Source organism: Paroedura picta, chromosome 1 (assembly GCF_049243985.1).
Source record: "Paroedura picta isolate Pp20150507F chromosome 1, Ppicta_v3.0, whole genome shotgun sequence".
Classification (NCBI taxonomy): Eukaryota; Metazoa; Chordata; class Lepidosauria; order Squamata; family Gekkonidae; genus Paroedura; species Paroedura picta.
In genome coordinates, this window is record NC_135369.1 from 66093037 (window position 1) to 66106568 (window position 13532).

Here is a 13532-nt window from a genome sequence, read left to right on the forward strand (position 1 = left end):
ATTTTGGTTGTACAGCAAGAGAAAGAGCTGATGTTAATCTTTACAGGACTAAAGGCTCTACTCACTCTCCTTGCAAATATGTGCATAGCCTCTCATAATTGTTACCCATCAAGGCCCTACCTTGAGTTCTGCTGAGAAACAAAATCTATACCTTTTGTGGTTGGCTAGCTTCCAGAGCCGTATGATTCCCATTGGTCTCCTTCTTGGAAACCCCTTCTTTATAGTATGCTTCTCCAGGTACACCTGCCATCTCTGGCTCCATCTAGATTGGTGCAATGATGGTTCCCTATGCAATTTATCTGCACTTGTCTCTTTGCTGTTTAATTTTATTCAAAGGAATTTCAGAAACATACTGGAATGGGAGTTTGCTGATGTACAAGGTCTCAATCCCCCCAGCCTGAGGGGGTGGATTGCCCTGGCCCCTTCCCTGACCCTTCATCAGGTGAAAAGAGGCAGGCAGTGCAGAGCTTCTTGGAGAGCAGAGGGTGAGTGAGGCTGCCAATGTGGCTTGCAGGTGCGAGTACAAGGCTGCTGGCCATTTCTTTCCTCCCCTGAGCTGGCCCTGGACTTCAGAGGCAGGGAGAGACAGACTGGGCCTGACCTGATTGCACAGCTCCCCCCCACCCCCCGCTGGTCATAACTGTCTTCCTGACCATGGTTCTCAAGAGGAACTATGGAGGTCGGGAGGAAGGGTGTCATGGAGCTCTCCTCCCCCATCAGGCCCTTTGCGCTGCACTGGAAAGGGGTCTTTGGGGGTTTGTTTTCAATGGAGCCCTGCAGACGGGCAGATCCTACGTGAGGAGGGGGCCTCTCTGTTGCTCTCCATGAGCAGACCCCAGAGAAGGTTGTTTTGGTGCATTTGCTGGCAGGGGCTCATGAGAATTGTAGTTCATGAACATCTGGAGGACCACAAGTTGACTACCCCTGCTCTAGAGGAGGTGAAGCCAAAGGGGATGGGGAAGGTGCCCTGGCAACCTGCACTATCTCTCCAGTGCTTTGAAAAAGTCAGGCTATTATGGAACTATTTCCATCCCCATAACCTGGTGGCTATTAGAATTCTTTCACAGCCTTTGGAAGAAACATGGGGGAGGGGAAGGGGGGGATTTCATTATACTCGAATTGCATTGTAATGTGATTCCAGCCTTTAAAAACAAACGAAACCCAGACAGATTTCAGCTTTGGAAGGGGGAAGTTCAAATGTGACAAAATGCCACTGGAAGGTGATTGGGAGTTTACACCAGGTGACGTTGACAAGCGAAAACTAAACAAACAAACTGTGGGAAGTCCTGACTTCCTGTCCATTGGCTGACTCCTGTGGGAGCACAAATCTGGGGCAAGACAGGGGGTCGAAGTGGGCCAAAGGCTCCTGTGTGGTTGTGGGAAAAATTGGGGTAGCTAGCCCAAGAGCAAAACCCAGGCAGCAGTGCGGCATAACATCCTCCATGCGATAGTGGTCTCAGTTATGCATCTTTGCTCTAATTAACCCTTCCTGTCAACTAACCCCCCCCCCCCACATACACACCTATATGTAACGTTTAAGGAAATCTGTTCCAGTGTAACAGCACATGCAGTTCTGCTGGTACCCAGATTTGAATTTCATTGACCTTGGGGCTGCCACTGGACTCAGACTTCTTGCATCTGCTCTTTTACTCTTGTATTTGTAGGCTATTCACAGATCTTGATAACTGCCTTAATTTGATCTCAGCTATCATCACCCAGGTTCTTATGCATCTTGAACCTGGCTAACCCTTCCCAGCCATTAAACCTCCCTCCCTCCCTCCCTCTCTCTCTCTCTCTCTCTCTCTACTTATAAATCCTGGTTGAGGACATTCTGTTTCACTGTCTCTGCCAGAGTGTGCTTTCACACTAAAGCTTATACCATGAATAAAACTTCATTGCTATTAAAGCTGCCTGAGTGGACTCAAATTTTGTTCAGGTGACTGTACTAGTTTACTTGCAAGCATGATTTGTAACTGTCTTAATCTGATGACTGGTGGGATAGGCAGTGTGTTGCTGGGAACTAGAGAAACAGGAATGAGATGCTGAGAAGAAGAGATTCAGAGGCAGCAGGCCAACCAAGTAAGTTGACAGGGGATTTGGGGAAAACAAACACAGGATGACATTTTGCTGGATGGCAAAAGGAAGTATGCGTTACGCTCAAGATATTTCTTGGTTGGCTCACTCAAACAAACCTGTCTTTCAGGGTTATTGTATGGATAATGCAGAGGAATAGTCACGTATGCTGCCCTGCCCTCCTTAGAAGAAGGATGGGATAAACATGTGATTGACATTATAACGCGTAGGCATTCTCCTTGCACCTTTAAGACAGCCCAGTCTAATATTGCTTTTTGGCATCCCTCCCTTCCCCTTTGCTCAGTTAGTCACCTCAGGAATGGGACCAGGTTTTCTGGGTTGCAATGAAACTTCTACCATTCTCTTCATAGCTATCATCTAAAGAGCAGGCTATGTCCACGAATTTGGAGACATCCTTGCCAGAAGACCCACAGATGAGCTGACTGAGGGGGATTCGATATAGCTCAGGTCCTCTTTTGATCCAAATGGTGGAGGCATGCAAAATGATGGACTAATCATGTGGTTCCTGCTAATGGTACACTAACGTGCTCAGACGTGGTTTGGGAACTGCAGAGTAATTGGTGTATCCAACATGGTAGATCAAGGTTCTTAAGGCACACTGCAGCTCCCTCTTGTGGCTCACTGGAGTGCCTTAGTACACACCTCAGGAATCACTGACCCAGGCACTAGGAACAGCAATACAAGTGACAGGAGGAAGAGGGAGATGTGGGGAGTGTGTGGCAAGAAACTGAAGGGTGGGGAACTGAATTCTACAGCTATCTGAAAAACTGAACCCATACATGGCTGATGGCCTGTTTAATTAAAAATATGTTTGAAATAATATTTTGACAGTCCATGGTTGCTTACTGAAGTTGGACACGTGAGCGTTGACCTTTCATAAGTAAAGTTATTGTAGGACTGCTTCTGTCCAACTGGCTCCAGCTGAAAGAGAGAGAGAGAAAGAAGGCTTACCATTGCAGCTTACTCCTTATAACCTTCACATAAAAATACACAATCATATCACACTTCTAAAAATACATGTCCTAGCTATTAGTGAAGCATTTTAGTAATATATTACAGCCTTACTATAATCTCTTTATTATTGTATCCTGTAATAGTGTCTTAGAAAATGTTAGCTTCTTTTTACAAATGTAGATGAAAAAAGAAGGAATTAAGTGATCCTTCATAGCTCACCAGCACAACCAGGGTGTGTGTGACCATTTCCACATGGAGGGGAAAAACATGCTTGGCACTTTTGCAGCCCTCCTCATGGGAGCCCCCTCCCCCTGTGTTTTCCCTCTGCCCCAAGGCTGCAAGGGTAAACAAGCTATGCGGTAATCCTGCTACACAGATGCATTTTTAATAAAAATCAACACTTTATGGAGAAACGGCAGAATGATTCAGCACCCCCCTCTTTGGGATTTGTGTTCTTTTGGACTTTATGTTTGGGTGGATTTCTGAGGTGTTGAACATGGTAACCGGAGCCCAAAGAGTCTTTTTGTCTAAACAGTTGGCTTTAAAAAAGTGCTAAGACCCATGTATGATCAGAAGAAAACTGCTCAATCACCCTCCACACACACTTTCCCAGCTCATTTTCCACCTCCAGAAAACACAAACAGGGCTGTGTTTTGCCTGCCAAAAAGACCGTAGACACTTTGCAGAAGATTTTATTTTACTTTTGACAATGTAGCTTTGTGGTCACGCTGCAACGTGGTCCATGCCATTAAAAAAAATTACTCGTTGCAGGTGTGTGGGTGGGACAACACTGCAGAGATTATTGCCCTTTCCCCCCTCCATATAGACTTGCCCCTGGTTGCTCACTGATGGGATGCGAGATTAAAGTGGCCAATCCACTTTTTGTGATTTCCCTCATCCCAAGGCAAATCTCGGCAAAATATGAAGAAACCCCTGGACAGCCTTGGGATGCAAGCAACATCATGTAGAGGGGGCTCTAAAACTTGCTAGCAACCAAAGGCTGTCCAGGGGCAGATTCCTCATGCAGAAACGGTCTACATGTGGGGAAACCAAGCCTATATCCAATTCTTATGCAGTTCACAAAATCAGAGAATCATAGAGTTGGAGGGGGCCATATAGGCCATCTAGTCCAACCCCCTGCTCAACACAGGATCAGCCCAAAGCATCCTAAATCATCCAAGCATCCAAGTTCTGCATTAGGTGCCACTTTCCTATGAGTGGTGAGATGCTCAAGGTGCAGCTCTATCTGAATTTGGTTTTCTTTTGGTGAGAGAACATTGGAGACACGTGGCATCATTGTTATAGTAACATATATCCAAGAACCATTTAGGTGGAGACAAAGAGGGCAGCAGGTCCACTATCCCATATCTAACTTCCAGAGACAGAGGGACCCTGCATAACAAAGTCCTCCCAGTCAGCAGATCACTGCTATATTTACTTCAACATCCCTGCTCACATACCTGCTGCCACCCTTCAGTTTGAGGTTAAGGCTGCAATCTCCAGGTGGGGACTGGATTCTCCCAGAATTAGAACTGATTTTGAGACTACAGAGACCTGCTCCTCTGGGGGAAATTACTGTTTTGGAGGGTGGACTATAGGGCATTACAGGCCTGCTGAGCTCCCTCCCCTCCACCATTTCCAGACACTATATCCAAATCTCCAGGGTTTTCCCAAGCCAGAGTTGCAACCCTTGGATAACACTTTCTACCTGTTCAGATGTGTCCTTGAATGAGGCTAATTTGGGTGGCCACTTTGTGCCAATTAGAAGAGAAGAAAAGCTGGGTTTTTTTGTACCCTGTTTTCTACTACCCAAAGGAGGCTCAAAACAGCTTACAATTACCTACTCTTCCTCTGCCCTGTGAGGAAGGTGAGGCTGAGAGAGCTCTGAATGAATTGTGACTGGCTCTAGGTCACCCAGATGGCAGCATCAAGCCCATTTCTCCAAATCAGAGGCCACCACTTTTAACCAGTACACAAAGCTGGCTCTCCAAGAAACTCCAATTGAGGAATTATATCTACATCTACAATAGCAAATAAACATGACGTTCTTTTTGTCACTGACTCTGACTTCCCTGAGTGGTGTCATTTTTGGCTAAACCATGGTGATAGACTCCTTCATGGTAATCAGGCAGCAAAGCCATAATCCAGGCTTCTAAAAAGGTTGCTCTGCCTCTAAATAGGACACAGCAATGGCAAAGTATGCTGGAGGGAGAAAATCCTGGAAGGAAAAGTGTGTGCAGGCTGAAGAAAAATTGCACTTGGGCAACTTGAACTTTACTTAGAAAAATCCCCTAATTACAATGAGAGTTGTACAGAAACTTGCAGTCTTTATCCTGACTCCCCAGAGCTAGCCCATTATTCAGGAAAGAGCTGGCAGGTTTCCAGAAGGTGATTCAGCATCTCATTTTATTCTCTGTACAAGCCATGAGGCCTGGGAAGTTCCTTCTCCAGAACAGGGTCACAATGTAAGTGAGGAATGAAGTGAACTATGCCAGCTGGCGATGTGGCCATTTTTATCAGCCCTTATTAGGATGCAGTTTCAGCAGCTTGAGTAGAATCCCAGACAGGGAACAGCCAGGATGTTTTAAAGCACACATACAAGCAGGTGGGAAATGTATGCCAGAGGAATTGCAGAATGCCTGCCAGGCAGGGTACAACTCTTTTCTCGTTCTCTGTGTTAAGGAAATCTGAGTTAGCCTTCATTTTGGTGAGGACTATGAGATGTTTCAAATCAAGCTGAAGTTACGCAGCCCTCCAACCTCATTCTACCCCACAAGCTGTGGAGTTGCTGCCTTCTATCAACCTGCTCACCATGTCACATGATAAAAAACTGGAGATCTTTGAGGAGGCTTATTTGGCACAGGCCTGTGGTCACTTTAAGGAAGTGTGCTCCCCTCCCACCTCTGACTAAACAAGCACCCCAGTCCCTGATTTGGGAAACAGTTCAGCAAGTCATGACAGAATTCTGAATTTTAATATTTAGAGCCAAGTAAAAAATGGTTCTTTCAACATTCAAAGGGCTTTTTTTCAGATGAAATACTAGCCTTATCCATAGAGAGGAGTGGGAGGGTGGAGGAGTATATCTCACCTCCCTAAACACTGAGCACATTTGTTCCACTTCTGAAGCCAGTGATCACCCATACACTGCCAAGCCCTTCATTTAACCTGGGATTCTGACCATGCATACAGAGCCTACATACATTGATTTTGCAGAGTCAGATGTTTTAACACTGCTAGGCCACCTGCTCACACTGGAGGCTGGGTGAGCACACAGGGTCATGGGAAGGGAGATAAGGCATACATGCTCCTCATTCTCTTTCCTTTCTTTGTGTAGGGCTGGCATAGTCTCCGTTTCAAATATCTGCCAGTTTTCACTTTTGCTTTGACACTAGGGATGGGCACAAACATGGAAATTCTGGTTCAGATCAAGGTTTGGGGTTTGGAGTAGCCCCAAACTGAAGAAAAATACCCATCACCAAAATAGCCATGGGGGCATTGGCTAGGAAGGGTTATATAGCTGGTAGCTGTTTAACCTGTCCATTTTGCTTTCCCCTGCTTCAAGGCAGGAGAGGTGAAGCAAAATGGACATCAGTTGATGCCCATGGGTACACCATGCTGTTAGGTTTAAAGGGCTGGCAGTCATTTCATCTATTGGTTTGGCTTCTCCTTGCTTCCAAGCGAGGGGAAGTTAAGCCAACTGGTGAAATGGCTGCAAACCATTTAATCTATTTTGCTTTCCCCTACTTGGAAGTATGGGGGAGGGGAACAGATGGGTTAAATGGCCCACACCCAGTTAAATCTTACAGTGGATGGGTACACCCACCCCATACTTAAGGTTTAGGTTTAAATGGCTGGCAGCCATTTCACAGGCCAGTTTTGCATCCCTTCACTTCCAAGTGGGGATAGTGAAACTGACTAGTAAATTGGCTTATTGCCATTTCAGCCTAACAGTGAGGCTATGGGCCATTTCACCAATCCGTTTCACTTGTCCACACATGTAAGCAAGGGGGAAATGGTTGGGTTAAATGGCTCACAGCCATTTAAACCTAACAGTTGATGGGTTGACTTGCCCTACTCAGCTGCTAGGTTTAAATGGCCCAAACAGCAGAACTGGACAAAGTTAATTAAATGTTTGGGGAAGGTGGCTTCCCTGACCATTGGTTTGGGGGCTCTGAAGTTCATGCTGAATTCTGGCTCACAAACCTGTTCGTGCCCATCCCAATCATCACACTGGCTTATTATAATAACAAAAATCTTCCAACAAGGATGTTCACCCATTATATGGAACACATCCACATAAGGGGAGTCTGGCACAGATTCCTTTCCCTTCTCCTCCTCCCTTGCCTCTCCCCCTTACTTTTTGCTTCTATGATATCCCTCTGGTCCCTCCCACTCCCTCTTTCTCTTAAACACACACACAAATATACACATGGAGACACAGACCCCTTCCCCCTCACTCCTCCCTTCCCTCTTCTCCCTTAACTATCACTTTCCCGACCTCATCCCTGGTCTCTCCCCCCTATGAGACACACACACACACACACACAGAAACTACTTCCTCCCCACTACTTACTTTTTGCAGCAGGAAGGCAGCCATGTTTGGCAGTCCTCTGCCACTTCAGCTGGGCTCTGTGGTTGGGCTGGCCTCCATGAGATCTGCCTCTGTGGCTAGGCCAGCCTTCTCTGCTGCCATCGGGGTTCCAGCCATTGTGGGATCCAGCTTTGTGGCTGGGCCAGCCTCCACAGCCTCCTCCTCCATGCCTGGGCTGGCATTCTCTATTGCTGCCACAGCCGACTGAGTGTGCAGCACCCATGCAGCGGGGCCAGCATCTTTGGCTGTCACCATCACTGTTGGCTGCCACCATGGTAACTGCCACTCAAGGTCTTCTGACGCGCTCAGTGGGCAGGACTTACGGATTTAACTTCCATTTCAGAAGTTTTTGACTTGCCAATTGTACTCTGCCTTTTCTTCCTCCCTTTTATCCTGCCATCCCCATTTTACAGGCCACAGGCTGAGGAACAGCCACTTGCCCAAAGTCAGTCTAATGAGTCCATTGCTGGGTTAGGCAATTGCATCCAGGTTCTAGCAAACAATTTTCTTTAAGTACTACTAACCAAGACAGCCTGCCACATATTCTGCCTCTTTGGCTAACAAGATTCCTGCACGCACAGCCCTTTTTCACAAGGAATGACATGGTACACTGACAGAGAACAGAACAGCTTGAAAATCCTGGGAAGGATGGAAAAGTGGCTGGCTGGAACAGCTGAGAATGTGCTGATTTTACATACTCCTTCTGCAGACTTGGCTGGCAGAGATCCAGACAGAATTCCGCTAGTCTCCAGCATTGCCTGACCCAGAAGAAACTCAGGAGAGAGTGGGGAGGGGGACTCCGTTTGGTCTCTTTCTTTTACTACTTGTCTTAGAAAGTGCATTTTAAAATTACTCCAGTAAATCAAAGAATAGAAAAAGAACAAGAGTTCCAAAATATACAGAGATCAGGATAGATCTTCCAACCCAAGCAGAGAATTGTAGAATACACAGCTTGCTGGATACAAGGCACTGTTGTGCTTTGCCCAGTGACTACCGATATGATTTAGTTATTTCAGATTTGATTGAAAAGTAAATTCTGTTTCTGGCAGTGTGACTATAATGTGCATCAGCTAGGAAAACAAATTTGATAACTTGCGATTACGCATTATTTTACAGGCTAGAAGTGACATTATCAATAATGTATTCATTTGCTTATTTAGTTCTAATTTGACATGCTGCCTTTGAAATGTACATGAGAGCAATTTAAAGTTAAAAACAACAACTTTAAAGTGTGTTTTTTCCCCAGAAAAACCCCTTAAATAAACAGAACTCATAGTTGTCGTCTCATAATAGCTGCAACAGCAGGTATGCCACGAAGTCCTCACTCTGCCTAATCCTATTGCACTGGCAATATCTTTGACATTTTTCTAAGAACCATCAGCACTTCACTGATGGGACTGCCCCGTAACAAAGACCCAGTTCCTCACACTCTTCATTCTAACAGAGTGAAAAGATGGTGATGGACACCACTGCTGTCCTTAATCTAAAATGACAAGTACCTCAAGTCTCCCTGGCTTTTTGCTTTTATGTTTCATATATACCTTATTTTATATGCTTCTTTAATGTTTGTATGTTTTGGTGTTCGCTGCCCTGGGGATCCTATTTTGATAGAAAGACAGCATGGCAATGTTTTAAATAAACAAGTAAATAAATGAACTGAAAGAGCTAGGAACAGCCTGCCAGAGACCTGTGGGCAGCCAGATATTGTTCGTACCTTAAGTTAATTAGGTCCCTTTTTGATTTCTTGAACTTCCCTCTTATTTCATGTGTGCAGGAATCTGCAAAACTTGATAGCTCTATTCTTTACTGGTGTTTCTGTTATGCAAAGAGATCTGGGTTCATATAATCCTTAATGGCTAACTTTTAATTTTATTTTATTTTAAATTTGTATACCGCCACTCCCAGCAAGTTGGCTCATGGCGGTTCAAAATAAAATATTTTATAAAAACACAATATAATCAAAAAATCGTAAAATACACCCCCCCCCCGATATCCCCAAAAAGCACAAACTCCATGGTGGTAACAGCAGTAAGCAATTCACAGCTCTGCAAAGCCATCAGTATTTGCATTATATATACATCCCTGCAGTACCAGCAAGGAGAAAAGGTAGAATCTCTTTTTGGGAGACTCCCCCAATTTTTTGTTTGCATAGCCACACCCACTCATCTGCATGGATGTCATATGCACAACTAAGGATGCTGTCTCGATATACAGCAGTTCGATAGCAACAACATCTGTTCTGTGATATATAGCTGCTGCGTGCTTGGGCTGATTTGCCATATATGTGTTGGAGTAAGTGACTCAGCATGCCTGGACATTAGGCGGCGGGGGTGGGTGGGTGGTGCTACATCACTTTAAATGTGTATAGGTGGTATCTCATTGACCTCTATCTTAACCTTTTGTTCTGCCCTTGGACCCCTCCTCTCTTGCTTTGTCCTCTCACTCTCTTCCATGGCCTTCCATGGAGACATACCTCTGCAGGTCTCGTCTGTCGAAACTACACCCTCATATTCCCACACACTTGATGCAGCACAAGCTAGCCATTTGTGATAAGGAATGTACCCTTTAGAGTTGGCTTCTTTCTTTTCATTTGACTGCAACCTGAATGTGAATGGGATCCACTTGAATCTATGTGAGTTTACCTTTTCTGCAATATACTTCTTGGGAGATTTATTTACTGCACTCAGTATCACACTTCTATGACTGGGCAAAACTCTGGTATATTAACCAAATGTTCCAATAATATGTACCTCTGGGAAGAAAACAGTTCACCATATTAAAGAACTAAGAGAATACTGAAATGAGCCGCTGCTGTTATTTGTTACTATCTACAGGAAGAGCTGAGGAAGGTAGAAATTGCTGCCTGCCTCAGGAGAGCCCCAAAGGATTATCTTCTGCTACGTAGGATTTTAATTGAGTGGATCCTTCCTTCTGTTCTTTTAGTGTTCTGGATTGTTATCTCTGTGCTGAATTCAACTCTCTTAATTCCAGAGAACTGATTTGTGAATTGACTCATGTGTTGTTCTTATTTTCTTTAGAACTTTTGCATCTTTTAAAAACACCTGCATCATTGATGCATATATGCATATTTATAAAACACTACAAAAAAGAAAGCCAACCATATGATTGCACTAAGATTCTTTAGGGCAGGGGTAGTCAACCTGTGGCCCTCCAGATGTTCATGGACTACAATTCCCATGAGCCCCTGCCAGCAAATGCTGGCAGGGGCTCATGGGAATTGTAGTCCATGAACATCTGGAGGGCCACAGGTTGACTACCCCTGCTTTAGGGTCACTGTGCTGTGGTGCTGCCCCTTGTGGGGTTTTACGGCAGGAAACCTCACATGTGGTTTGCCATTACTGGCTTCAGGGTCATACCCCAGGTATTCCTTGGAGTCTCCCATCCAAATACTAGCCAGGGCTGACCCTGCTTAGCTTCTGAGATCTGATGAGATTGGGCTAGCCAGGGCTATCAGGGGGTTACATGCTCAGAGAATCCCATGCACTGGTGAAACATGCAAGCAAAAATTATTTTGATTCAACTGCATATGAAACCATATAAATAATTGAGATTTTGGCAGTATTTCATCAATATGCATTTGAATGTCAGTATCACAATTTGGAGGTGACAAGCAAATTCAAGAGTGTGATGAGCTTAAGCCTGGTTTATTCTTGGGCTCATGCCCTTCCCTCTTTCCTTCCCTTTTCATATGTAGAGCTGAGGCTGAAGGTTCCCTAAATCAGGAAATGTAACCCCAGTTGTGACATATGAATTGGGAGTTTGCTTCTTGCATGCTAATTGGGAATCCAAACCACAGGATCCATATTATACCTCTACATTTTCTCTGCAAGGCAATTAATTATTCTGAAGGGCACCCAGGGTCAGGGAAACAGCAGACAAAATAAAATTAATTATACCTGATGGGGTTAGTTTAGTTTATTTATAAACTGCCTGTCTACCCAAAAGTGCTCAAGACTCTACCAGGTTAAAGCCAATTCATATTAAATGCATAAAATCTCCACAAGCCGGTTAAAATCACCAAGCAAAACAACAAAGGATGAACGCTTAAGGTAACCAGCAAGCAGCCGATGCTGTACTTATTCATTGATTCAAAGGCCTTGAGGGATAGCTTTTAAAATCACGAAGGCCTGAAGGGATGCTGCCACTCTTGGCTTCTTGGGGAGGTCGGTCTATGACTTGCCGGGGGGGGGAGGCTGCTGAAAAAGCCCTCCCATCGGTCTTGACCCACCTGATCTCAGTTAAACCTGGCTCCACAGAAAAGCACAAGGCTGGCATATACCTAGGCCATTTAGGTCAGGGGTCTCCAATGGGTGCTATGGTGCCTACTAACATCTTTCCTGGTGCCTGCCATATTTTTCAGGCAGGGGAGTCAGGGGGCTGCAGGAGATTTGACTGGCCCTGCAGATTAAAACCATAGAGTTTTTAAGGCAGAAGCTGCTACTACAATTTTAGTTTCTCTCTCTGTTTCTCTCACTCATTTCTCTTTCTCATTGCTTTTTAAAATTATTCCTCTTCATCCTCTGCCCTTGGGTTTCCCCTGTGTGTGTATGTCTGGTTGGTTCTGCCTCCCCGTGCTGGCCATTTTGTGCCTCTGTGAAATTTCCCACAGGATGATTAGGAACCTATGGTTTAGGGCAGTGGTCCCCAACCTTTTTATCACTGGGGACCGGTCAACGCTTGACAATTTTACTGAGGCCCGGGGGGGGGGCTTTTGCCGAGGGACGTTGCTGCTGGCTGAGCCCCTACTCCACTTGCTTTCCCACCAGCACCCCTGACTTCCAGCCCCGCACTGGGGGGCACTGCCAGCAGCAGCTGCGCAGTGCCAGGCCAAGGGGGAGCCCCAGCCATGCCAGCCGCTGGAGAGCAGCAAAGGTGAGCTGGCGGCAGAGTGGCAGGGCAGCCCCCGAGGCAGTAGCCAGGGAGGAGGACGATGAGGAGCCGCGGCCCGGTACCAACTGATCCACGGACCAGGACCGGTCCCCAGACCGGGGGTTGGGGACCACTGGTTCAGAGGTTGAAACTATTAAATCTGTCAAAAAGTGGGAAATCACTTCCCAGTGATTTTCTAAATTGGTCCTTAAGTTTCTAAACTCTCTCTAGTACATTCTGAAAGTAGTAATTGTGGCCCTTCCTTGCATGCCTAGGGAAATGCCGATCGCCACTTTGGGGTCAGGAGGCAAATTTCCTCCATACCAGACCCTGGTTTGGGAAGGCATCATCTGGGCATATAATCAGGGTCACTGTGGGTGGGTAGGTAGTTGTGAGTTTCCTGCATTGTGCAGTGGGTTGGTCTAGATGACCCTGGAAGTTCCTTTCCACTATATGATTCTATGATTCTATGAAATGCTTTCCAAGGCAGCTAATAATATTACTGATGTTACCAGGTTTCTGTGTGGTGACAAATTACAGCTGGGTCTTTTTTCCCCCCACCACACATGCTGCTGGCATTAAATATGTACCAATTCTTTAAGAGTTTAATGTGAGCCAAAACCTCAGACCTCAAATCTCTTTTGAATTGCAGGATTCAGCCCTGGAAGCCATGAAATCATAATGCAATTATAATAACTATTTGCAGACTGCTTTCCATCATCATTAAGTAATCCTAGCCAGTCACTTCCTAGAAGGATGCCGTGCTAGGCTTCCAAACAGAAGGTATAGCTCTCCATGGGCTTGAACTCTTGACAGCCATTCTTACCATATTATTCCAGAGTGCCGCAGCCATGCTGGCATAGCCTCTTGCAGAGAAATGGAAGCAGTCCACAGCGAAGAAACTCAGATCTGGTTTCCCATCCTGTGATTTAACACAAAAAGCCTCAGTCATGCAAGGGCTAGGAGATCTGTCATTAGCAAGGTTCTGGTGTTTCTCATATGC

The 13532-nt window shown here is 45.5% G+C and overlaps 1 protein-coding gene across 1 annotated transcript in view; it reads right to left on the bottom strand.

Moving 5' to 3' along the window:
• The window catches only part of PLB1 (phospholipase B1), a 175495-nt gene that overhangs the window by 2299 nt on the left and 159664 nt on the right, over positions 1 to 13532 (bottom strand). Inside the window, exons 55-56 of the mRNA XM_077341488.1 lie at positions 13356 to 13451; positions 2941 to 3015 (exon numbers count right to left, since the gene is read on the bottom strand). Of these exons, the coding sequence (XP_077197603.1) occupies positions 2941 to 3015; positions 13356 to 13451 (171 nt within the window). The remainder of the gene's footprint in view (positions 1 to 2940; positions 3016 to 13355; positions 13452 to 13532) is intronic.